At 42.1% G+C, this 26,312-nt stretch overlaps 1 protein-coding gene across 1 annotated transcript in view; it reads left to right on the top strand.

Annotated features, from left to right (window-relative positions):
• Positions 1–25,088, top strand: part of MACO1 (macoilin 1) — a 63,542-nt gene extending 38,454 nt beyond the window's left edge. Inside the window, exons 7-11 of the mRNA XM_069757909.1 lie at positions 9,048–9,206; positions 9,290–9,472; positions 9,565–9,685; positions 14,350–14,524; positions 23,994–25,088. Of these exons, the coding sequence (XP_069614010.1) occupies positions 9,048–9,206; positions 9,290–9,472; positions 9,565–9,685; positions 14,350–14,524; positions 23,994–24,196 (841 nt within the window). The 3' untranslated portion in view covers positions 24,197–25,088. The remainder of the gene's footprint in view (positions 1–9,047; positions 9,207–9,289; positions 9,473–9,564; positions 9,686–14,349; positions 14,525–23,993) is intronic.
• Positions 25,089–26,312: the final 1,224 nt, after the last annotated feature.

Genomic DNA, 26,312 nt, shown 5'->3' with positions numbered 1-26,312 from the left:
CATACTGTGTAAGGCTTTGGTTTTTTTGCTTGTGTTTTTTGTTCATTTTTAAAGTTTTTGCAAGGCTGTAAATTTGGGACTACTGGCCAGATATTTGAAGAGTCCGGCCTGGCTTGCACTGTAAAAAGACTTCATGTGTGTTACAATCATTGCTGTTTAACCATTTACATACCACTGCTGGAAGCGTTTAACTCTCGCAAACCGGATGCTTGTCATAGCTCTGCCCATGTCACATGATCGCAGGGTGCCAGTTAAAAGTAAAAACATCAGTTTTTTTTTTAAAACGATGTTCAATTCACCCCCCTGTTTTGCCACATTCAGAATAAAACAATTTAAAAAAAAAAAAAAACTGATCAGTAAACGGCGTAACGACAAACAAAAAACCAGGCGCAGTGGTTAGCACAGCAGCCTTGCAGCGCTGGAGTTCTGGGTTCAAATCCCACTCAGGACAACATCTGCAAGGGGTTTGTATGTTCTCTCCGTGTTTGCGTGGGTTTCCTCCGGGTTCTCCGGTTTCCTCCCACATTCCAAAGACATACTGATAGTGAATTTAGATTGTGAGCCCCATCGGGGACAGCGATGATAATGTGTGCAACTTGTAAAGCGCTGCGGAATATGTTAGCGCTATATAAAAAATAAAGATTATTATTAAAATGCCAGAGTTCCTTTTTTTTTTTTTTTTTTGTCGCTGCAACATTGCAATAAAAGGCGATCAAAACATCGTATCTATCCCAAAATGATATCAATAAAAACGTCAGCTCTGCACACAAAAAATAAGCCGTCACCCAGATCCTGAAAAATGGAGATGCTATGGGTTTTGGAAAATGGTTCAGTTTCTTTTTGTCCCCCCCACAAAAAAAATACATGTTTGCTATCTGCGAACTTGTAATGACCTGGGGAATCATGATGGCAGGTCAGTTTTAGCATTAAGTGAACATGGTAGAAAAAAAAAAATTGTGGAATTGCCCTTTTTTTTTTTTTTTTTTGCAATTTCACCACACTTTGATTTTTGTTTCAAAAGTTCCCCCCCCCCCCCCTCAATTTTACATTACACAATATGGTGAAGTTCAAAAGTGCAACTAGTCCAGCAAAAAAAAAAAGCCCTCACAAAGCCATATTGATGGGAAAAATAAAAGTTATGGGTCTGGGAAGAATGGGAGCAGAAACAGAAATACCCCTGGTCGTTTAGGGGCTAAATGGCATGATTACGTTTACCCTCCACCATGAGAAGTGCAGGGTGCTGATGAGTTACTATGACCACTGAAGGTCTGCTGAAATCCCCTGATCACTAGAGTTGAGTGAAATGTGTTCGGGTCCCTGCTTATTTGTCAAGCTATAGCACTTACCGAATAAGCTGCAGAGGGAACCCGGATACACCGAGGGCGCCGGCTGATTTGTGCCACAGCTACATGTCGCGGCTGTGTGACAGTCACAGCACATGCATGGAGAGCCTGTGTGTTGGGCGCTGAATGCATGTGCTGTGACACCGCCACGACACGTGCAGCTGCGACGCTGATCAGCCGGAGCGCTCCAGGTATCTGGGTTCCCTCTGCAGCTTATTATATAGCTTGTCAAATAAGCGGGGACCCAACAAATTCGCTCAACTCTACTTATCACTGCAATGTTTGTCCTCCTGTGAAGCCCAGCCTGTGGAAGACATCAATTCAACTATAGAAAGTAATACAGCAGTATATACGATGAACGATCACAGGTTCCAGTCCTATGTCGGCTCAACAGGCAAACATCTCAAACCTTGTACCGCTCAATGAATGGAAAAATTACGTTTGTAAATAGAAACACAAGCCAATTTTGTTTTAGGGTATGTTCACACGTTCAGGATTTCCATCCTTTTTTTTTCAGGACAGTTTTTTTTAAAAACTGCAGCTCTTGGCAGAAAACGCAGGTCCTTTTTTTGGTCCTTTTTTTTGTCCTTTTTTTGATGCGTTTTTTGATGCGTTTTTTTATCCTTTTTTTATGCAGGTTTCTATGCAGAGACTGTGTGTTTCCTAGGAAGCTTTTTAGGGCTAAAATGGCTGAAAATACCCTAACCCTACCCCTAACCCTACCCCTAACCCTAACCCTACCCATACCCCTATTCTAACCTTAGTGAAAAAAAAAAAAAAAATTCTTAATTTTTTTTATTGTCCCTACCAATGGGGGTGACAAAGTGTGGGGGGGTGTCATTTACTATTTTTTTTGATCACTGAGAGAGGTTATATCTCAGTGATCAAAATGCACTTTGGAGCGAATCTGCCGGCCGGCAGATTCGGCGGGCGCACTGCGCATGCGCCCGCCATTTTGCAAGATGGCGGTGCCCAGGGAGAAGACGGCCGGACGGACACCGGGACGCCGGGTAAGTATAAGGGGGGGAGATTAGGGCACTGGGGGGGGGCATCGGAGCACTGGGGGGGGGCATCGGAGCACGGGGGGCGGGATCGGAGCACGGGGGGGCAGCCACACTCCGCCCACGCACTTCCGCCCGCTCCCCCGCACTTCCTGCTGCAGCGGTTCTGCACATCAAATCGCAGTAAAACCCGCAGATATATTTTTGATCTGCGGGTTTTACTGCGATTTTGACCTCACAATGGAGGTCTATGGGTGCAGAACCGCTGCGGTTCAGGAAAAAGAAGTGACATGCTCCTTCTTTTTTGCCGCAGCTATTCTGCGCGGCTTTTTAAACGAAATTACGGATCATGTGCACAGCAGTGACTGTTTTCCATAGGGTTACATTGTTATGTACCCTGCATGGAAAACAGCTGCGGAACCGCAGCGGCAAAACCGCTGCGGTTCCGCAGTAAAAAACGCACTGTGTGAACATGGCCTTAGACTCCAAAGTCTTAAAATACGTTTACTGTATATACTCGTGTATAAGCCGAGTTTTTCAGCACTTTTTTTTTTGTGCTGAAAACGCCCCCTCAGCTTATACACAAGTCATTGTCCCAGAAAGCTGGCGGGTGAGGGGAGCAGCGGGTCACAAAGACAGGAGCCAGCGGCTGTGCCTTCTGCTAAAGAGAAATTAATATTCACTGTGCTGGCAGTAAATATTCATTTCTCCGTATAGCACACACAGGGTATGTGCACACGTCAGGATTTCTTGCAGAAATTTTCCTGACAAAAAACGGACATTTCTGCCAGAAATCCGCATGCGTTTTTTTTTTTTTTTGTGCGTTTTTTTCCCCCGAAATGCATAGAATTGCGGGGAAAAACGCAGAAAGTCCGCAAAAATAATGAACATGCTCATTTTTTTTTACCGCGATGCGTTTTTTTTTTCGCGGAAAACAACGCATCCATGTGCATAAAACATGCAGAATGCATTCTAAATGATAGAATGCATAATGTATGCGTTTTTAATGAGTTTTTATAGTGATTTTAGCGCAAAAAAAACGCAAAAAAAACCTGAATGTGTGCACATAGCCTTACAGCCGCAGCTGCCGGCTTCCAGCACACATCCTACTTACCTTTCTGCATGCCCTCGCTGCTTCTCCTTCCACTGTCAGTCTTCTGCCGAGCAGTCGTCTGTCCCCGCTCATTAATGTAATGAATATTTACCCCTCTCCACTCCCATAGGCGTGGAGTGAATATTCATTACTTTAATGAGCGGGGACACGTGATCGCTCGGCTGGAAGAGCTGCTGTGCCAGAGCGAGATACAGTGAGGGCTCACAGGGAAGGTAAGTAGGTTTTTTTAAACAGGAACCATGCATACAAAGATAGGGGATAGAGGCGTGCATCCAGGGATGGGGGTAAGGGGACAATACATACCCAGCTTCTACTTGAGTCAATAAGTTTTGCAGATTTTGGTGGCAAAATTAGGTGCCTTGGCTTATACTTGGGTCCACTTATACTTGAGTATATATGGTAATAAAGTTGCCAATTTGATATCTTAATCATACTGACCTGAAGATTCCCATTGCCTGATCATTTTTACTGCACAATAAACACCATAAAGGCATAACCCCACCCCCAAAAATGTCAGATTGTGGGTTTTTCCTGTTCCAAGAAGGATAAGAAGAATGAAGGTGCAAAAAAGCCTTTTACAAAGATGAGCATGTAAGAAACGACTCCTCCATCCACGTGAGAGCCTGTGCTTCTGTGTGACTTGTACGCAGAGTTCCTCCTCACAGCTCTGACTGTACCTCCCTTCGATTACTTCCTAGAAGTACATATCATGGCTCACACTCAACCCTCTAATTCTTTAAAAGAACACTTTAAGGTAGAAAAGTTGCCTTAAAAAAAAACCTCCAATACAGGAGTTATATTTGCTTTCTTCTGGGACATGCAGTCAAAAAGAATTACAAAATATCTTAGGCTACATTCACATGCAGCGTTTTGCTGCATTTTTTTTTTTTTTTTACATAAAACCTCATGCTTTCAAAACGCCCGTTTCCAGTGTTTTTGATTTTTTTTTTTTTTTTTTTTTTTTTTTGGGGGGGGGGGGGGGGGGGAGGGATACGGATTACATGTTTTGCCTACAGTACATGTTTAATAAAGTAGAGCTTTCTTATTTTTTTTCCCTCATTGATTTTTCTAAAAATGAAAAAAACTGCAAAATCCCTGCAAGGCTTTTGCTGCCAATGTAAAGAGCAGCTTTTAATTTGCATATTAAGAGCTACAGAACCACAACGTGAGAACATGGCCTTAGGGTATGTGCACATGTACTGGAGTACATTGGTGCTGGGCCATGTTTCTCGGGTAGACGTCCCATTATTCTTGTCCTTTCCTATGGCAGAAGATCATTGACCTAGTCCCTTCACACATGATTCTTGTCTTTCTATGCCTTCTGTGACATGTCCTTCTCCTTCCAGCAGTTATAAACATTCTATGCCAGCTTCTACTGTTGCTGATTCTGTGCAGCTTTTAATCTTGCTTAGTCCTTCAAGACTGGACTAAAACTATAAAGGCACATTTGATAATTGCTGCAAAAAAAATCTTTCCCAAAGTCTGCCCGTGTAAATAAACCTAGTTTGTGGCTCACTGGTGCTCTACTGGGTAGAGCTGTTCAGTAGTGCCAATGTTATTGGCCACTCATTTGGTGCACGCTAACTGTAGAAACAAGTAGACGTGGTAAACGGGCTCTTCAGAGGCAACCTCACAATGAGAAAAAAGCGGGTACTGAGGGACTGTATCATGATGGTACCAGTGAAGTGGTTTGAGATTCTCGGGGGTAGGCTGGAGTCTTGGGAAGTTTCTAAGCTTCCGGAGAAAAAAAAAGGGATACATTGATGACACAATGGTAAAGGCTCTTTAAAAGCTCAGCTCTAGGTGCTTTCTAGTAATATGTTCAGAAGTTTTGACTGGTGAGGAACAGGGTAGTGTCGGGATACCCACATATCAGATTTTTTTTTTTTACATGCTTTATTATTTTAGTTGCTTTTTAAAGTGCATGACTTGGAGGTGGAATGCCCTTTTGCATTCCAATCTTGTTAGCTTAAAAACTGAGCAAAACCCGAGTGATCTATGACAAGTGGAATCTTGCCTGGTCCATAACAAATGTTTGCTTCCTATACAACATCCTGGGAAAATGTTGGAACGAATGGTGTGGGGAATGTTTTATTCACACCATTTTTTTTTTTTATCCATTTCATAGTGATTAACTATTATGTCTGCCACCACTACTGGACTGTGGTCACTGATAATGGATATCTCCAAGCCTCAGTCTTCTAGTGACTCGCTCAAATAGCATAGCCCCCCATGTCTCCAATCTGGTTTCACTGGCAGGAGTTCAGGATATTACTGACATGAACAATTACTGTAGTTGAATTTAATAATTTGTTAGATTAATGATTATTTTACAAGAACGGTCAATTTAAAAGACTTGGTGTTCTGCAAAGCTAAAAAAAAAAAATACTATGCTAGTAGTGGAGGAGGCTGACTCCTAATCTTGAGATCTGCTCTATAATAGACTAATTGACAGCTGTGGCATGGGCACTGCTATGGTGGGTAAAACTTTATTTTAGAAATGCACCCTTTATATACAGATTTCTTGGAAGAGGGAAGGAAAGGCCATTAATTGGGCACTAGTCGTATTTTTTTTGTTCCTCACAGATATAGTCTGTGCTCTCGGACCTAAAATCTGTGATCAGTTCTGAACAAACAGTACTTGATGTAATGCTCTGAAATAAAAACAAGTGCTGACTCTTCAGACATTGCAGCTTTCTTGTTGACCCTCTTTTGTCTGCTGCCTTGGATTTTATTTCTTATCACAAGTATGGTCTAAAATATAGGAAGGTGTTGGTCCTTTGTCCGGCATGGTGTTTCAGATGACCAATTTTGTGTTTTTTGTTTTTCTGGCTGACTTTGACAGGACCTTATCACTGATTGTCATGATGGCTAACATTTGCTCACATAATGCTCGGTTCCTACACCTGCCATACATGCATTGAGAAATGCTCCACAGCCATCCAATCCCATGGCATCTGTTATCTGCCCCTATACACTTTATACTTGTGGGTGGATCTTGCAGAATGAGTAGTGACTTGCTAACAAATCTGTGATCGTTATAACATTTTAAAAACATACCAACATTTCCATGTTTCTATAAGTAAATATTAACTTACCGTATATACTCGAGTATAAGTCGAGGCACCTAATTTTGCCACAAAAAACTGGGAAAACTTATTGACTAGAGTATAAGCTGGGTATGCATTTTCCCCTCATCCTTCTATGTATGGCTCCCCATCCTTGTATGCATGGCACCCCCATCCCCGTCCTTGTATGCATGGCTCCCCATCCTTGTCTGCATGGCTCCTTATTCCCATCCTTGTATGCATGGAACTCCATCCCCATCCTTGTATGCATGGCACTCCATCCTTATCCCCTTCCTTGTATGCATGGCACTCCATCCCCATCCCCTTCCTTGTAGGCATGGCTCCCCATCCTTGTAGGCATGGCTCCTTATCCCCCATCCTTGTATGCATGGCTCCTGTTAAAAAAAACCAAAAAAAAACCACATCCTATTTACCTTCCCTGCACGCCCTCGCTTCATCTCGTTTCGGCACCAGCAGCTCTACCGGACGAGCGATCACGTGTCCCCGCTCATTAAGGTAATGAATATTCACTCCACGCCTATGGGATTGGAGAGAGGTGAATATTAACTTTAATGAGCGGGGCCACGTGATCTGAAACTTCAGCCCCCGACTATGGGTTATATGGCTGAGTTAAAGGGTTTGTCCACTACTTGGACAATCCCTTCTCAATCCATGTGTTTCCCCTTTTTAAAATTACACTTTTACTCTCTGGCGCCATTCCAGTGATGTCAGCACTTTCTCTTCCGGCGAAAGCATAACAGTATGGCGTCGCACAAACCCTACGGCCAATCAGTGGCCGCTTCACTCTTTGCCTTACATCTAAGGGAAGCGAGATCTGCTGCTTTGTCCAGATATACAGTATGTAATGTGTCCGAAGGTGGAGAATGGCTATTGATTTGCCACCGGGTTCGTGTGACATCGCACTGATACGCAGTCGCCGGGAGAGACCGTGCTGACATCACTGGAATAGCGCCGGTACTGGAGGTGTGTATAGGTCTTTTTTATTTTAGAAGGGGGGAACGTAGGGTTGAGAAGGGGGTTGTCGGAGTAGTGGACAACCCCTTTAAAACACCTGAAACAACCATGGTTTCTCTGTTTCTGAAAGATGACAGGCGTGTATAAATGTTTCTGCCTGCTTCTTGCCTTTGAGATGCAGACTCTTTAGAACAGGACATAGTCCCCATTCTAAAGTGCTTTTGGGGACTGAAGTCAGGCTGCTGCATTGCACACTGTCATGATTCTCCTGTATTCTCCGAGCGGCTGGGGTGCAGGTGGGGTCACGTGTAGGATTTCCATGCTTTTGGCCAGGTGCGGACTAAGGGTCTCCGTTGTTTCTCCCAATGTTCCATTGAGTGAAGCGGATAAAAAGCATTCATGCAGTCACGTGCCCTTTTTGTGCTGCGAATCTGGGAGAGTCACAACTCTGCAATGTGCACCTAGTGACTGTACACTTTTCAGCCAGGAAAACCCTAGTCGTTGCTGATGTTCTCACCTGAATGATATACATTAGCACTGCAGGATCGTAAGTCACCACTTTAAAGTGAAGGATTTGATTGGGTAGCAATATATAATTTTATGCTGCTAATGAACTATTAAAAATCCCAGACAACTTTTACAGTATGATAAAGGCCCTAAAGGGAACCGGTCACATTTTACGTGTAGTTTTATAAGTATAGAGAAGAATGATATATTGACTCGATCAACAAGTCTATTGAAATTCCTGGTGTCTGTAGGAGTCCAGTAGGCGGTCTAATTCAGTGATTGACAGCTATCTCTGCTTATGCAGTCATACAGGGAAGACTTTCAATCACTGGACTTGTATACATACAAACACCAGGGATTTCAATGCATAAAGTACAATAAAGTACAAGTGTTCCTGAAATGTTCCAACAAAAATATATATTGATCTGTTCTGCTTCTCCTGATATATACTATTTTCATCATGACAAGTTCTCTTAAAGCTGACTATGATTAAAACAAACAAACCAATGGAAGACCATGGAACTGGGTGTTTATTTTTAGGTAAGTGAATGTGAGACTCGATGGAGAATACCCCACACGTGAACATTTGGCTGTGCCGAGCGTTAACATGTTTTCAGTGGGGAGTCGAGACCCCTACTGCCAAGACAACTTAACTCTTGAAGAACAAAAGGATCGGGAGTTTCTTCGGAGTTAGAAGACCTCCATACATAAGACGGTTGGCCAATATCTACACGTTCTGCTGACTTCAGTCTAATACCTATATGGAGGAGTCTTTTAGAAGTCCTCTTAGAGATTCTGATTTTTGTCTGTACGGTCATGGATACCCGATGAAGGCGTCAGATGGCGGTCTATATCAGTGTTCACACATGCATATTTGTCATTATACACGTTATATGAATGGCCGTAAACAACACATGAGGAGGTGACTGCAGACTGGTGGCTCTGAAGAATGCTTGCACATGGGGGTCCTTGTTTCTCGACGCCCTGTATTTTCTGTCATTGACCGGGTAATGATGACCATTTTTCTGTGTCCTTTCAGGTTGGAACAAGATGTAAAGAAATTAAAAGCAGACTTGCAGGGCAGCAGACAGATTGAGCAGGACCTCCGCAGTCAGATCAACGTACTAACAAGCACGGAGCGGGGAATTCGGAGTGAAATAGGGCAGCTCAGACAGGAAAACGAGCTGCTGCAAAACAAGTGAGTGCTCTGCAGGAGAATAATCCCTAGCTGATGGAATTGTCTTATTCTAGGGTCTAATGAAACGTTATGTCACCCCCCAGATTACACAGCGCTGTCCAGATGAAGCAGAAGGACAAGCAGACCATTAGTCAGCTGGAGAAAAAGCTCAAGGCAGAGCAAGAAGCCCGAGCTTTTGTAGAGAAGCAGCTCCTGGAGGAGAAGAAAAGGAAGAAATTAGAAGAAGCCACAGCAGCGAGAGCGGTCGCGTTTGCTGCAGCGAACAGGTATGTCATTGTGTGCAAAGTGGGACCGGAATAACAGAGTTGGTATATTTAAGATGACTCATAATAACTGACCCGGTCTCTCTATCTCTCAGAGGTGAATGTACAGAAACATTACGAGGTCGAATCCGAGATCTAGAGGGTGAATGTAAAAAGTTATCAATAGACATGAAGCTCAAAGAAGACCAGATAAGGGAACTGGAGTTAAAGGTTCAGGTATAATATCTTCCGCTGCAGCTGCCACGGAAAATCGGTTTTCTTGCCTACATTATTTTTATTTATTTTTTATAACTTACCAGGGTTATTTTGGTACACAAATGTATTAGAATAGTTCCATTGGACCGTTAGTAGGATCATCTGTCCACATTTTTCTGCAGAAAATGCTTTGAAATGAAAACTCTCCCTGCTTGTTTTGCTTTGCCTTATTGCATGCCATCTGCCCACATGACCACTGCAGCCAGTCACTGGCCTTAGCGCTGATGCCTGTGTTTATGGCTCCACACTGCTGAGGCCACTTGGGTAGATGGCTCCAGATCAGTTGTCCGAAAGTAATGCTGGGAAAGTAAACAGGTGAGAAATGTTTGTGGTTTGTTTTTTGTTTAATACTACTTTTTGCCTTGCAAAAATATATATTTCTATACCCTGGTCAACCCCTTTTAAATACTCCAACTGTAAAGAACCCTTTCATTACATGAGACTTCAAGGTATACATTATTAACTAGATCTTCGACTTGACAAGGCTGGGGCACTTAGAAAATTATACAGCTTGACACCAGATTTTCAGATTTAGATAAATATTTTGAATCCAGCAAGTGTTGTACTCATGAAACTGTAGTAGGTATTGTGGTAATATTAGCAAATACCTCCAATTAGACATGTAGCATGGCTCTCCTGATAAGCTGTGTCTCTGAACCCTATGTGCAGGGCATTGCAGTAGCTTAAATATCCATGGTTACGACCACTCCTATACTGAAAGTTAGCTAGTTGCTAGTGGTCGTAACCATGGATTCTTAAGCTACTGCATTTCTGTGCACATGGGGTAAGCGACATACCTTATCAGGAGAACTACACTACATTTTTAATTGGAGGTATTTTGCTAATACTATTATAATTACTACACCTACATTGGGTACAGAAAGTATTCAGACCCCTTTTTAAATTTTTCACTTTTTCATTGCAGCCATTTGGTAAATTCAAAAAAGTTCACTTTTTTTCTCATTAATGTACACTCTGCACCCCATCTTTACTGAAAAAAAAACAAATGTAGAACATTTAGCAAATTTATTAAAAAAGAAAAACTGAAATATCACATGGTCATAAGCATTCAGACCCTCTGCTCAGTATTGAGTAGAAGCACCATTTTGAGCTAGTACAGCCATGAGTCTTCTTGGGAATGATGCAACAAGTTTTTCACACCTGGATTTGGGGATCCTCTGCCATTCTTCCTTGCAGACCCTCTCCAGTTCCGTCTGGTTGGATGGTGAACGTTGGTGGACAGCCATTTTTAGGTCTCTCCAGAGATGCTCAATTGGGTTTAGGTCAGGACTCTGGCTCCGCCAGTCGAGAATGGCCACAGAGTTGTTCTGAATCCACTCCTTTGTTATTTTAGCTGTATGCTTAGGGTCATTGTTGGAAGGTGAACCTTCAGCCAAGTCTGAGGTCCAGAGCACTCTGGAAGAGGTTTTCATCATGGATATCTCTGTACTTAGCTGCATTCATGTTTCCTTCAATGACAACCAGTCTTCCTGTACCTGCAGGTGAAAAACACCTCCACAGCATGATGCTGCTGCCACCACCATGTTTCACTGATGGGATTGTATGTGCCTGGATTGAAGTGATGAGCGGTGCCTGGTTTTCTCCACACATACCGCTTAAAATTATCACCAAAGAGGTGTATCTTCATCTCACCAGACCAGGGAATCGTATTTCTCAGTCTGGGAGTCCTTTGTGTTTTTTAGCAAACTGTATGCAGGCTTTCATATGTCTTGCACCGAACAGAGACTTCTGTCGGGCCACTCTGCCATAAAGGCCTGACTGGTGGAGGGCTGCAGTGATAGTTGACTTTGTGGAACTTTCTCCCATCGCCCTACTGCATCTTTGAAGCTCAGCCAGTGATCTTTGGGTTCTTCTTTACCTCTCACCAAGGCTCTTCTCCCACGATTGCTCAGTTTGGCTGTACGGCCAGGTCCAGGAAGACTTCTGGTGGTCAGACTTCTTCCATTTAAAGGGAACCTGTCACCCTTCCCCCCCCCCCTCCTCCCCCAGGCGTTTGTAACTAAAAGAGCCACCTTGTGCAGCACGAATGCTGCATTCTGACAAGGTGGCTCTTTTAGTTCTTGTTCCTGGCACTGCTGAAAGAATGGTTTTTTAAATTTGTCCCTCATACTGTTAAATCGCCAGGGAGGCAGGTCTTTCCCCCCCAATCCAGACACCTCCCAGCCGTCAATCATGGCCTCTGCGTGCCGCCTCCTCTTCCTTCAGTAGCGTTCCCAGCGCCTGCGCTGTAAGTTCAAAGGGCAGCGCAACTGCGCATGCCCGGAAAAAAAAACTGCGCTGGCGACGCTAATGAAGGAAGAGGAGGCGGCGCCTTGTGCGCAGAAGCCATGATTGACGGCTGGGAGGCATCTGTATTAGGGGGGAAAAACCTGCCCCCTGACGATTTCACGGTTTGAGGGACAAATTTCAAAAACCATTCTTTCAGCAGTGCCAGGGACCCAAACTAAAAGAGCCACCTTGTCAGAATGCAGCATTAGTGCTGCACAAGGTGGCTCTTGAGGTACCGTCACACATAACGATATCGTTGCTTTTTGTGACGTAGCAACAATATCATTAATGAAATCGTTATGCGTGACAGCGACCAACGATCAGGCCCCTGCTGGGAGATCGTTGGTCGCTGGGGAAAGTCCAGAACTTTATTTCGTTGCTGGTTCTCCCGCTGACATCGCTGAATCGGCGTGTGTGACACCGATTCAGCGATGTCTTCACTGGTAACCAGGGTAAACATCGGGTTACTAAGCGCAGGGCCGTGCTTAGTAACCCGATGTTTACCCTGGTTACCATTGTAAAAGTAAAAAAAAAACACTACATACTTACATTCCAGTGTCTGGTCACGTCCCTCGCCTTCAGCTTCCTGCAGTGACTGTGAGCGCCGGCCGGCCGTAAAGCAAAGCACTTCGGCATCGTTGGTCGCTGGAGAGCTGTCTGTGTGACAGCTCTCCAGCGACCACACAGCGACGCTGCAGGGATCGACATCGTTGTCTAGATCGCTGCAGTCGCTTAATGTGATGGTACCTTTTATAGTTTGCCTTTCCAAATCAAGTCCTATCAGTTTAAATAAACACAGCTGGACTCCAGTGAAGGAGTAGAACCATCTCAGAGGATCACAAGGAAATGTACAGCATGTGACTTAAATGAGTCTGAACAACGGTCTGAATACTTATGACCATGTGATATTTCAGTTTCTCTTTTTTAATAAATTTGAAAAAATTTCTAGATTTGTTTTTTTTTTTTTTTTTTTTCAGTCAAGATGGGGGTGCGGAGTGTACATTAATGAGAAAAAATGTAATTTTTTTTAATTTACCAAATGGCTGCAATGAAACAGTGAGAACTTTTCAAAGGAGTCTGAATACTTTTCGTACCCACTGTACCTCATATTGGGATAGGATCTTGGAAATGGGAATGCCCCTTTAAGCATGAAAACTTTCAAAACACACCAGCCCCACTGGGTTTAATATCCATTTATTGATCTAAACTATTTGTATAATGAAATCTGATGGCAGATCCTCATTAATGTTTAAATAGCTTTTTCTCCACATGTACTGTAAGATAAGTGCCTTAGTCCTTTTGACATCGATGCTCCCCCAAATTGTTCATAGTGTGGTTTTTTTTTTTTTTTTTAATTAATGAAAGAGTACAGATCTGATAAAGGCTTTCAGCAGCAGGACTAGGCCTAAGGCTATGTGCACACGTAGGAAGGGGGCTGCGGGTTCTCCCGCCGGTTTTCCCGCAGCGGATTTGATAAATCTGCAGGGCAAACCCGCTGCGGTTATCCCTGCAGATTTGTTGCGGGTTCCACTGCGGGTTTAATCCTGCACTTGTTTTACTATTGATGCTGCATATGCTAATGTTAAAAATAATGATACACTCACCCTCTGACGTCCCGATCTCCTCGGCGCTGCACGCGGCGGTCCGGTTCCAAAGATGCTGTGCAAGAAGGACCTTCGTGACGTCACGGTCATGTGACCGCGACATCACGGTCATGTGACCGCGACATCACCGCAGGTCCTGCTCGCATAGCAACCTGAGACCGGACGGCCGCGTACAGCGCTGGGAGGTGAGTATATCATTATTTTTTATTTTAATTCTTTTTTTCTTTTTTTTTTTTTTTACACAAATATGGTTCCCGGGGCCTGGAGGAGAGTCTCCTCTCCTCCACCCCGGGTAGCAACCGCACATTATCCGCATTACTTCCCACATGGTGGGCACAGCCCCATGCGGGAAGTAGGCCGATCAATGTATTCCTATGGGTGCAGAATCGCTGCCATTCTGCACAAAGAAGTGACATGCTGTGGGTTGTAAACTGCTGCTTTCCTGCGCGGTTTTTCCCGCAGCATGTGCACAGTGGTTTGCGGTTTCCATAGGGTTTACATGTTACTTTAAACGCAATGGAAACTGCTGCGGACCCGCAGCATCAAAATCGCCGCGGTTCCGCGGTAAAAACTGCAAAGTGTGAACATGGCCTTAGTATAGGCTGTGCTCCTTTTATAGAGAGATGCAGTGGGTATTCTACATTTAATGAACATAATATTTGTCTTGAAGTGGCCTTTATTACACACTATCCTGTAATCTGTTTTTAAGCTCTGCTATATTTTTTGTTTCAGGAGCTGCGAAAGTACAAAGAAAATGAAAAAGATACAGAGGTGTTAATGTCTGCACTTTCAGCCATGCAGGATAAAACACAGCACTTAGAAAATAGCCTCAGCGCAGAAACCCGAATCAAGTTGGATTTGTTCTCTGCACTAGGTGATGCAAAACGACAGCTGGAGATTGCCCAAGGTAACTGGCATATTATTATGGCTGGGGAAGAGCTCAGAAAAATCGTCATGTGTGAAATACTGTGCAGTTATTGGCAGCCAGTATATTTCAGATTGTTATAGTCCACAGTCGGCCATTGGACTTGAAGGAGCTCCTACGACTATCCAGTATGGGATTGTCCTTTCCGGTAGTTGGGTCACATTGGTGGAACATCAAGCTGTTGCCTATGATTTTTGGAGAAGCCTGTCACACTTCTCAATTTTCTGCAATGCCTACTCAAGGGCATTACATTTTTCCTCATGATGATTGAGATTATATAAGTAATGCTCCATATCCCCCATGTAAATTTTTACATGCATGTCTAATGAGACTCTCCACTCATTATACTCCAAAGCTAGGAGGATATGGATCAATACCACCCCTCTTAAAACATTGGGGAAGCAGTATTATGTAACAAATGAAAATTAAAGGCCAGTTCGAACTGTAAACTAATATAAATGAAATCATAGCCAAGAATTAACACAAAACAAGGATACTTGTTTATGATCCACTCATCATTTTGAAAAGGGTTGTTTGATATCCGAAGAAAGATCTGACTGTAGACTGCCAAATCTTGACAATGTAGGCAATCAAAATTCTTCTGTATTTCCTTGTGTGGGTGGATGTATGCGATTTGCATGCTTGTGGTCACTTTTAGTCTCACTTTTCTTGTCTTATTTCTTTTCAGTTGAAGAAAGCTAGGTGAGACTTGTCGTCAATTTACCACATGTCTCATACATGGCTGCCCACCTGCATGGGGAATAGTGATCTATATAATTGTCTAAGGGTCACTTCCGACTTTCTGTCTGTCCTTCTGTCTGTCACAGAAATCCCAAGTCGCTGATTGGTCGTGGCTGTTTTGCCTCCCTGCTTGCTCCAGGCCCGGATCCAAGATGGCCGCGGATCCGGGTCATGCAGGGAGGGAGGTGGCTCAGAGCAGGCACTGTGAAGCAGCCTGCACTGCTATCAGATCGGTGATCTGACAGAGTGCTGTGCAAACTGTCAGATCATTGATCTGTGATGTCCCCCCCCTGGGACAAAGTAAAAAAGTAAAAAAAAAATTTTCCAAATGTGTAAAAAAAAAAAAAAAAAAAAAAAAAAAAAAAAATATTCCTTAATAATGAAAAAAAATAAATATTATTCCCATAAATACATTTCTTTATCTAAATAAATAAAAAAAAACAATAGTACATATATTTAGTATCGCCGCTTCCGTAACGGTCCGACCTATAAAACTGGCCCACTAGTTAACCCCTTCAGTAAACACCGTAAGAAAAAAGAGGCAAAAAACGACGCTTTATTATCATACCGCCGAACAAAAAGTGGAATAACACGGGATCAAAAGGACAGATATAAATAACCATGGTACCACTGAAAGCGTCATCTTGTCCCGCAAAAAAAAGAGCCGCCATACAGCATCATCAGCAAAAAAATAAAAAAGTTAGTCCTGAGAATAAATGCCAAAATAATTATTTTTTCTATAAAATAGTTTTTATCGTATAAAAGCGCCAAAACATAAAAAAATGATCTAAATGAGGTGTCGCTGTAATCGTACTGACCCGAAGAATAAAACTGCTTTATCAATTTTACCAAACGCGGAACGGTATAAACGCCTCCCCCAAAAGAAATTCATGAATAGCTGGTTTTTGGTCATTCTGTCTCACAAAAATCGGAATAAAAAGCGATCAAAAAATGTCACGTGCCCGAAAATGTTACCAATAAAAACGTCAACTCGTCCCGCAAAAAACAAGACCTCACATGACTCTGTGGACCAAAATATGGAAAAATTATAGCTCTCAAAATGTGGTAACGCAAAAAATATTTTTTGCAATAAAAAGCGTCTTTCAGTGTGTGACGGCTGCCAATCATAAAAATCCGCTAAAAAACCCACTATAAAAGTAAATCAAACCCCCCTTCATCACCCCCTTAGTTAGGGAAAAATTAAAAAAATGTATTTATTTCCATTTTCCCATTAGGGCTAGGGTTAGTGCTAAAGTTAGGGCTAGGGTTAGGGCTAGGGTTAGGGCTAGGGTTAGGGCTAGGGTTAGGGTTAGGGCTAGGGTTAGGGCTAGGGTTAGGGCTAGGGTTAGGATTAGGGCTAGGGTTAGGGCTAGGGCTACAGTTTGGGTTGGGGCTAAAGTTACAGTTAGGGTTTAGATTACATTTACAGTTGAGAATAGGGTTGGGATTAGGGTTAGGGGTGTGTCAAGGTTAGAGGTGTGGTTAGGGTTACCGTTGGAATTAGGGTTAGGGGAGTGTTTGGATTAGGGTTTCAGTTATAATTGGGGGGTTTCCACTGTTTAGGCACATCAGGGGTTCTCCAAAAGCGACATGGCGTCCGATCTCCATTCCAGCCAATTCTACGTTGAAAAAGTAAAACAGTGCTTCTTCCCTTCCGAGCTCGCCCGTGTGCCCAAACAGGGGTTTACCCCAACATATGGGGTATCAGCGTACTCAGGATAAATAGGACAACAACTGTTGGGGTCCAATTTCTCCAGTTACCCTTGGGAAAATACAAAACTGGGGGCTAAAAAATAATTTTTGTGGGAAAAAAAGATTTTTTATTTTTACGGCTCTGCGTTATAAACTGTAGTGAAACACTTGGGGGTTCAAAGTTCTCACAACACATCTAGATAAGTTCCCTGGGGGGTCTAGTTTCCAATATGGGGTCACTTGTGGGGGGTTTCTACTGTTTAGGTACATTAGGGGTTCTGCAAACGCAATGTGACGCCTTATAGTAGCAAAAGGATAAAATTTAACCTTTATTAGGTATGTATAAAAAATAGGCCTCAAATAGGACCTGACTATAGACCAAAAAACAACAAAAAAAATAATAAGACAAACCAAAATAGAAAACCAAACGTGGTATGTGCCCTATTACCTACACAGAAAGGAAAAACGAGAAACAGACAGACAAATACAAATAACATATATTCTGCAGCACTGACCGTGCCAATACTGAGTAACCAATCCACAATAGTCTTTACAGGCTCACACAAAGTGGGCCAACTATTGAACAAACCAGCTGGACATAAATATATTTATGACACAGGATGCACCTCTATATGAAGGTATTATGGCTATAACTGTCTATACAAACAGAGTATCACCTTGTCACAGCTGGTTATTAAACCAAAGAATGTACTTATAGTATATCACTGGTAGACAACGTATCATTGCTCTACCAAAATATATATACCCAGATAGGAATAACGTCAGTGCAGAGTAGCAGACCACATATGCAGCATAGTGAGATGCCCAACAATAAAAAATAATACCCTTCCATATAACTTAGGGATACATGTTAACTCATTTACATATACTATGAGTGTTCCCTGAAGGATTCAGTTGTGGCATTCTTAAAAGGGTTAATGACGGTGGGGTATAGTAACGGGAACGCTGTGATACACGAGATCAGTCATGTAACCACCATGTAAATTGGTTAGATCTCACCGCGTGTTCAACTCATCACCAGCTGGTATTGTTCCCAGACATCTAAGGATCACCTTGGCACCTGGTTATCGTTATAAAAATCCCAGTCTGTTAGCTAAATGGGAGAAGGAGGCCACGGCGAGTTCTCTTAGATTGATGGGACTATTATTAGAAGAAGAAAAACAAAATTTGAACAGTTTGAATGAATCCCTGAAAGAACATATAGATATAACAAAGAAATTCTCGGCTGAACCTGAATTCTCTAAAAAAGAAATTCAATTACAGAACTCGGTAGAGAGATTCCAGTATCATCTGAAGGATAAAAAACATAAATTTTTCATAAGAGATCTTCAGGAGTTCAAAGATAATAAAGCATATACCTTTTCAGCGAGTAGATTTTCCCGAAAAACAGAGACTGATATTTCATCTTCAGAGGCAGAAGTTTCAGACAGTGAAGGTAGAGCTGGAGGACAGAGAGGAAAAGGAAAGAATAGGGGGAGAGGTGGTAACTGGGGACGCGGGAGTAACAAAAAATCACCGGTCAAGAACAATTTTTTAGACCTCAGTTATCCACTCAGGAGTCGAACCAATCCCCCAACTTAAATATGCAGGTAGTAAACCTTTCTTCCAGAGCACTATCAGAGATTGAAATATCATCATTAAGTAGGGGTCTTTCTTTTGTACCTAGTTCAGACATGGACACTTTTGAGGTTATTAAGGATGTAAATTTATTTGTAAGACGTCTCAAGTGGAAGAAATTTTTTCTGAGGGAAGAGAGAAAACAATGTGCAGATTTGGTTATAGCAGAGGATCTATTGCAGGATGTTCGGTTGTTGTTCCATCTGGGAGATGTTGATCCCAATATGGAAGGGTTGGGACCTTTTACCAAACTTAAGAATAAAAGCTCCAGTATGCCCCCACCTATGGGAGACTTAAGCTCCATTGATATTTTTTTAAACTTGGTCACGGAAGATCTCATGAGAATATCAGACAAAAAAAGAAAAAATTCCCACAACTTATCCAGAAGTGAAATGAACTGTCTGTGTAATTTGGAAAAGGACAAAAACATTACCATCAAGCCCTCAGATAAAGGGGGTAATGTGGTGGTAATTGATACTATTAAATACCGTACTCTATGCCTTTCTCTTTTGGAGGGTGAGGAGGATTATAAGATACTACCACATAGCCCCCTTAAACAATATGAGTGTGAACTCAGATCTATCGTTGAGGAGGGTTTCAGAGAAGGAGTGTTAAGCAAGGACGAGAGGGAGTATCTGGTACTCAAGCATCCGGTTACTCCAACTTTTTATTGTCTTCCAAAGATTCACAAGGGGACTAATCCCCTAAAGGGGCGCCCGATTGTTTCAGGAAACAGTTTGACAGAAAGACTTGGTGTTTATATCGATAAGATCTTAAAACCATTTGTGGGAGCTCTGAATTCTTATGTGCGGGACACCACTGACCTCTTGCTTAAATTGGAAGATGTTTGCCTGGACCCAGACATGATCTTAGGCAGCATTGACGTGGAGTCACTATACTCTTCAATACCACATGACAAGGGCCTAATGGCTGTGAGCCACTTCTTACATACCAGAGGCACACAATATAACAGACGACATGATTTTGTGATAAAGGCCCTAGAATTCTGTTTGACCCATAATGTTTTCCTGTTTGACCGGAAGTACTTCCACCAGCTCAGGGGCACTGCGATGGGCAGCCCTTGTGCGCCCTCGTATGCAAATTTGCTCCTGGGCTGGTGGGAGGAAACGGTAGTTTTTGGAGACACTTTGACCCATCCTGAGGAGAGGATAATTTTGCGGCTAAGATATATTGATGATGTGTTTGTAATTTGGAGAGGAGAAGCCACTGATTTTGGCAACTTTGTTGAGGGGCTAAACATCAATGACCTAGGCCTGCGCTTCACGTTTGAAGCCAGCAACACTAGCCTGGCATTTTTGGACATACGCATTAATAAAAGTCCTAATGGTGAATTGACCACAAAAACACACAGAAAGGACACGGCCACAAATTCTCTCCTCAGGTGGGAAAGCAGTCACCCTGCTCCTCTTAAAAGAGGGATCCCTAAGGGGCAATATTTAAGGGTGCGCAGAAATTGCTCAAACAATGAAGTGTTCCAAGAACAAGCCATTGATTTGAAGCATCGGTTCTTGGAAAGAGGATATCCGGAGGGGGTACTCAATAAGGCCTATAAAGAATCTCTGAAAAAAGAAAGGAAAGATTTATTGATACCCAAGCCCAAGTCTGATGAAGACAATGTTATTCGCTTCATCACTAGATATTCCAATGGGTCGAATTATGTCAGAGAAATTCTTCAGAAACATTGGCCTATCCTGCAGATGGATAGGGATATAAACAAACATGTCCCACCGGTACCTCAGATCACATACAGAAAGGGCAAATCTCTTCATGACAGATTGGTTCACAGCCATTTTGACTCAGGTAACAGCCTTTGGTTAACGACAAACCAGACTAAGGGTTGTTAGAAGTGTGGTGGCTGCAAAAGCTGCGCATCCATCAGACCCTCAAAGAGCTTTATAAGCAATGTCACAGGTACCACATACACAATTCGGCATTTTATCAACTGCCGGACCAAGGGGGTTATTTACAAGGCCACATGTGATTGTAACCTGGAGTATGTGGGTAAAACAAAAAGAGAGTTTCGTAAGAGAATTGGTGAGCACCTCCGTGATATTGCTAATAAAAGGGACACTCCCGTGGCTATCCACATGAATCAGTTTCATCAGGGTAACCCCGATAAGATCTATTTCGTAGGGATTGACAGGATTATACCTCCACCAAGAGGTGGCGACTGGGACAGACAAATATTGCAAAAAGAGACGAGATGGATATTCATGTTGAAGACTGTACAACCGTTAGGACTAAATGAGACACAATCATACAGTTGTTTTCTGTAGTATGTATTTAAGTGGTCCTGTATTTTACTATTTTTTCCACCTCTTTTGTGATTATATCTGATAGGGTTTCCAATTAGGGCAAGCCGTCGTGGAGTGGGGGCGCCACATGCAAAGGCTGTAGGGTGCCAACCCCCGCGACAGGTAGGGTCAGGATCTTAGGGATTGTTTATATCTCCTAATTACGGATCTGACCTTAAAAAATATTTTCAAATTATTGGAAAATCCTACAGTTCCTTTTCTCCCCCCTATCTGTGTTTCTTTCTTTATAGCTGTCCTTTGTAGATATGAGGGTGCTATAGGGAGAGATAGTTCTGGGTGAGCCGACGTCGAGTGGGGGCGCCACTTGCGCAGGGTTCTTTGTAGGGTGCCAACCTCCGCGACAGGCAGGGACAGGAGAGTAGGGATATTATGATAGGGTAATGTTTTAGGGTCACCTTTTCCCTCCTTTGGGTTTTTTTGTGATGGATGGTGGTGTCCCGCGCATAGGAATTTTTACCCTATATATTTCTGTATATCAACAAATCAGTATTTAAATTCTTACTGTTTTTTTAGGCTCTCTCGTCTTTGTTTCTCGCAGTTTATATTTGATATGGTCATACACTAAAAGTAGACAACCCTCTGTTTGTCTACTGTAACTTAATTGGTATGATAATATGCTGAGTTTTTCCATGAATCATGTCGTTTGGTGAACAGGATCGGTGTTCTATTGCAGGTCCTGTGTTTAGGGTGCTGACTAAGTGTGCGGCATATTGGATGGATTATTGATTCCATGCGGCAATGTGTACAGACACCTTAGGGGGGGTATATGTATGAATTCATACATTTACGCTTTATTCCCCCGTATCAAGAATAAGATACAGTTCACTCACATACCCTGGGACATCTCTATCCCCGCTACGGCAGACGCACATGCGCTACTGTGCCGGGATTCCCTAGGTTCAACGAAGACGGTGAGCGGCTGGTACAGTCTGGACAAGCTCGAGCAGCGCGTCACATGCCAGGTGGGCGGGGCTTATGTCAGCGCGGCACGAGCTCAATCTATAAAGGACACAGAAGGGGGAGACCCGTAATGGCAGCAGCATTCTCCCCTGATGAATCCGCAAGGAGGAAACGCTCTCTGCAGTACCACTCTGTAAAAGACTAAGGGTCAGGATATGAGGTGGACGAAGTACATTCTTTGGTTTAATAACCAGCTGTGACAAGGTGATACTCTGTTTGTATAGACAGTTATAGCCATAATACCTTCATATAGAGGTGCATCCTGTGTCATAAATATATTTATGTCCAGCTGGTTTGTTCAATAGTTGGCCCACTTTGTGTGAGCCTGTAAAGACTATTGTGGATTGGTTACTCAGTATTGGCACGGTCAGTGCTGCAGAATATATGTTATTTGTATTTGTCTGTCTGTTTCTCGTTTTTCCTTTCTGTGTAGGTAATAGGGCACATACCACGTTTGGTTTTCTATTTTGGTTTGTCTTATTATTTTTTTTGTTGTTTTTTGGTCTATAGTCAGGTCCTATTTGAGGCCTATTTTTTATACATACCTAATAAAGGTTAAATTTTATCCTTTTGCTACTATACGGTATAAATATTATTGGATAAATACACCACGCTACTTATATAGCAATGTGACGCCTGCAGACCATTCCATCTAAGTCTGCATTCCAAATGGCACTCCTTCCCTTCCGAGCCCTCCCATGCGCCCAAACGGTGGTTCCCCCCAACATATGGGGTATCAGCGTACTCAGGACGAATTGGGCAACAACTTTTGGGGTCGAATTTCTCCTCTTACCCTCGGGAAAATACAAAACTGGGGGCTAAAAAATAATTTTTGTGGGAAAGAAATTTTGTTTTATTTTTTTGGCTCTCCATTATAAACTTCTGTGAAGCCCTTGGTGGGTCAAAGCGCTCACCACACATCTAGATAAGTTCCTTAGGGGGTCTACTTTCCAAAATGGTGTCACTTGTGAGGGATTTCTACTATTTAGGTACATTAGGGGCTCTGCAAACGCAACATGGCGTCCCATCTCAATTCCAGTCAATTTTGCATTGAAAAGTCAAATGGCGCTCCTTCGCTTCCGAGCTGTGCCATGCGCCCAAACAGTGGTTTACCACCACATGTGGGGTATTGGCGTACTCAGGACAAATTGTACAACAATGTTTGGGGTCCATTTCCTCCTGTTACCCTTGGTAAAATAAAACAAATTGGAGCTGAATTAAATTTTTTGTGAAAAAAAGTTAAATGTTCATTTTTATTTAAACATTCAAAAAATTCCTGTGAAGCACCAGAAGGGTTAACAAACTTCTTGAATGTAGTTTTGGTTATTTTCTATCATATAGACCCCTCAAAATGACTGCAAATGAGATGTGGTCCCTAAAAAAAAAAAATGGTGTTGTAGAAATGAGAAATTGCTGTTCAACTTTTCACCCTTATAACTCCCTAACAACAAAAAAAAATTTTGGTTCCAAAATTGTGCTGATGTAAAGTAGACATGTGGGAAATGTTACATATTAAGTATTTTGTGTGACATATCTCTGTGATTTAATTGCATAAAAATTCAAAGTTGGAAAATTGCAAAATTTTCATAATTTTCGCCAAATTTTCGTTTTTTTCACAAATAAATGCAGGTACTATCAAAGAATTTTTACCATTGTCATGAAGTACAATATGTCACGAGAAAACAATGTCAGATTCACTGGGATCCGTTGAAGCGTTCCAGAGTTATAACCTCATAAAGGGACAGTGGTCAGAATTATAAAAATTGGCCCGGTCATTAACGTGCAAACCACCCTTGGGGTAAAGGGGTTAAGGAAACTGCTCTAAAATTGGTTGAGTGATCTGGGGGTTTACACCTCCAGCATTCATGGTCCAGACCGGCCATGGGTCTCCTGACCCAAACTCGACAAACTTGTAGAAGTTTGTGGCTAATTGAGTTTGGGTCAGGACACTTATGGAAAATCTGAACCACTCATTCTATACTTGGGCCATGAAAGTTGTATGTATGAAGCCGTCCTTAAAGTAGTAATTTCATTTGAGGTGGCATTTTTATCCTTAACACGGTCTCCTCTTCTCACTTTTTTAGGACAAATTCTTCAGAAAGATCAAGAAATCAAAGACCTCAAACAGAAGATTGCCGAAGTAATGGCAGTAATGCCCAGCATTGCATATACAGCAGGGACAAGTACCCTAAGCCCAGTTTCCCCACACTACTCTTCCAAGTTTGTGGAGACTAGCTCATCTGGGTTGGACCCCAATGCATCAGTTTACCAGCCACTCAAGAAATGAATGCCAGCTGCCATCAGGCCACCCAATCTCCACTCTCCCCCACAAATTTTGTCTGACTGGAGTCAACATGCAAAAGCATCTGTTGCAATTAAAGATGGAATTGTATTACAAGAACTGTATTTGTGTTAACTTAAAATGAAAAAGGAAAAAAATCAAAGCTGATAGCACCATGTTGCAATAGGATGAGGTTTTCTTAATTTTTTGTTTTTATGTTTTATCATTTGGACTTTTTTTTTTTTTTTAAGCTAAACGTCACAAAATTTAGCAATTCATCCTATAGCAAATACATAAGTGATTCACTTGAGTTGAAACCTTTGAATGATATTTCTTACTCTGCATAAGCTGTAATTCATGTCCTATGGGTCATCGAGAAGCATACAAACATAAGCTAGCCTACAAGGAATAGCACGGAGGGTTTTGATTGAAAACTGTAGTTAAAAATGCTGCGAACCATTGTAATTGTCACAAACCTGTGTAACGGTTTCTGAAACAGTACGTTGTTGCCATTTGCCCCTCTGAGACCATCTTGAATTGACTCTTCATTGTATTATCTGTCCTGGGATCAATTCACAATCTAGGGAATACACAGGGAACCACAATTCTAACTCTTTGCCTTGCACACAGCGGTAACAATAGCGATGTCAATGACACAAATAGAATGCTTGTTGGGTGTTGTACATTTGAAAACTGGCATCTTTGTCCCCCTATCATTTTTGAAGATTCTTCGTGTAAGGTTTCACAGCCGGAAAGGTTATTGGGCGAGAGCCACCCGCCATATCATAATTGGTGAACGACCATATATAAACATGAAAGATGGCTTCATGTTAGGTAATTTCCTTTGTTTGTTTTTTCTATCTCTGTAAAAAAAAAAAAATTGCTAGACCCAAAGAAATCTTGTTTTTAAGTAGATTCATAATACCCCTTGACTGGTTTCTATCAGCAGCCATTCCTCCCCCTCCATCCTGACATGGTTTTGGTACATGAGGACCAGTAAGTATTTTGCTTCCTTGCCTTGCTTGTGTGCAATGCAAATTAAGTATTAAAGCTTGGCTTGTGTTTTTTTTTTTTTTCTTTTTACCCTGCGCTTTTTTTTTTTTTTTAAATGTCTGTTTTTTTTTTTTTTGTTTTTTTTTTCTTTTTAAATGGATCAGCTTTGTAAAAAGTATGAAATGAATCCCGGTTCTTGCTATGCAATAACTTTTTAATGCTGGTATGTTCAAAAAAAAAAAAGTAATAATAATCCTAAACCATTTTCGGGGTTCACAGTTGTAATTTTAGTTAAAATACAGAATTGGACTCCTGGTACCAATCAAAACACTAGGTTAATACTAGATATTTTAGCATACTAAAAATAATCTTAGATTTTTTTTCCCCTTCTCCCTGACAACAAGATTTCATATTAATTTTTGCCTTTGCACTAATGTGAGCATCTTCATTAGTCATGGTACGTCCTGATACAAACCGTCTTGATTTTTTACATTTCATGTTTAAAGGGGTTGTCCAGTCACAACATATTGATGACCGATGGACAAGGTCATCCATGGGGGGGGGTCTCAAATCTAGCCGCGACCGCTAGGTATTGAATGTTGTCTGCCTGTTTAACTATGGTCTCTTCGATCTGCGACCATCAGTTATGATATTAAATGTGTGGTTTTGATTTACAGGAATGGATGGGAACTCCTTATATAATTGTGGTTGTGGCAAGTAGCAAAATCTAGCATTTGCCATTAGAGATGTACAAAGGATTATTTATTTTTATTTATCAATCTATTAAATTCACGACGCGTTCTCGCATAGAAGGCACTGGAGGCGGAAAAATAGATCTGCATTTTGGCCTCCATTGTCTTTTATGCGATTAATGCAGCTCCAGAATATGAAATTTTGGTCTCTTTTTTTTGGGCACAGTCGATGAAAGGAAAATCATTCTGTAGGGTGTAGTTATAGGATTACGATGTGTTTATGCCAAATATATATATTATACCGTCAAAGTTGACGCTGCATCTGGAGAAATGGCAGAGAATTTACTGTGGACAGACATTCTGGGTACTGAAGCAAAAATTAAGGGGATTGTTATGGGGAAAAAAGCAACATTATTGCTTGCCTGCACTTTATCCAC

Source organism: Ranitomeya imitator, chromosome 3, assembly GCF_032444005.1.
Source record: "Ranitomeya imitator isolate aRanImi1 chromosome 3, aRanImi1.pri, whole genome shotgun sequence".
Taxonomy (NCBI): Eukaryota; Metazoa; Chordata; class Amphibia; order Anura; family Dendrobatidae; genus Ranitomeya; species Ranitomeya imitator.
The sequence above is the reverse complement of the archived record's forward strand: the minus strand, read 5'-3'. Positions and strand labels throughout refer to the sequence as shown.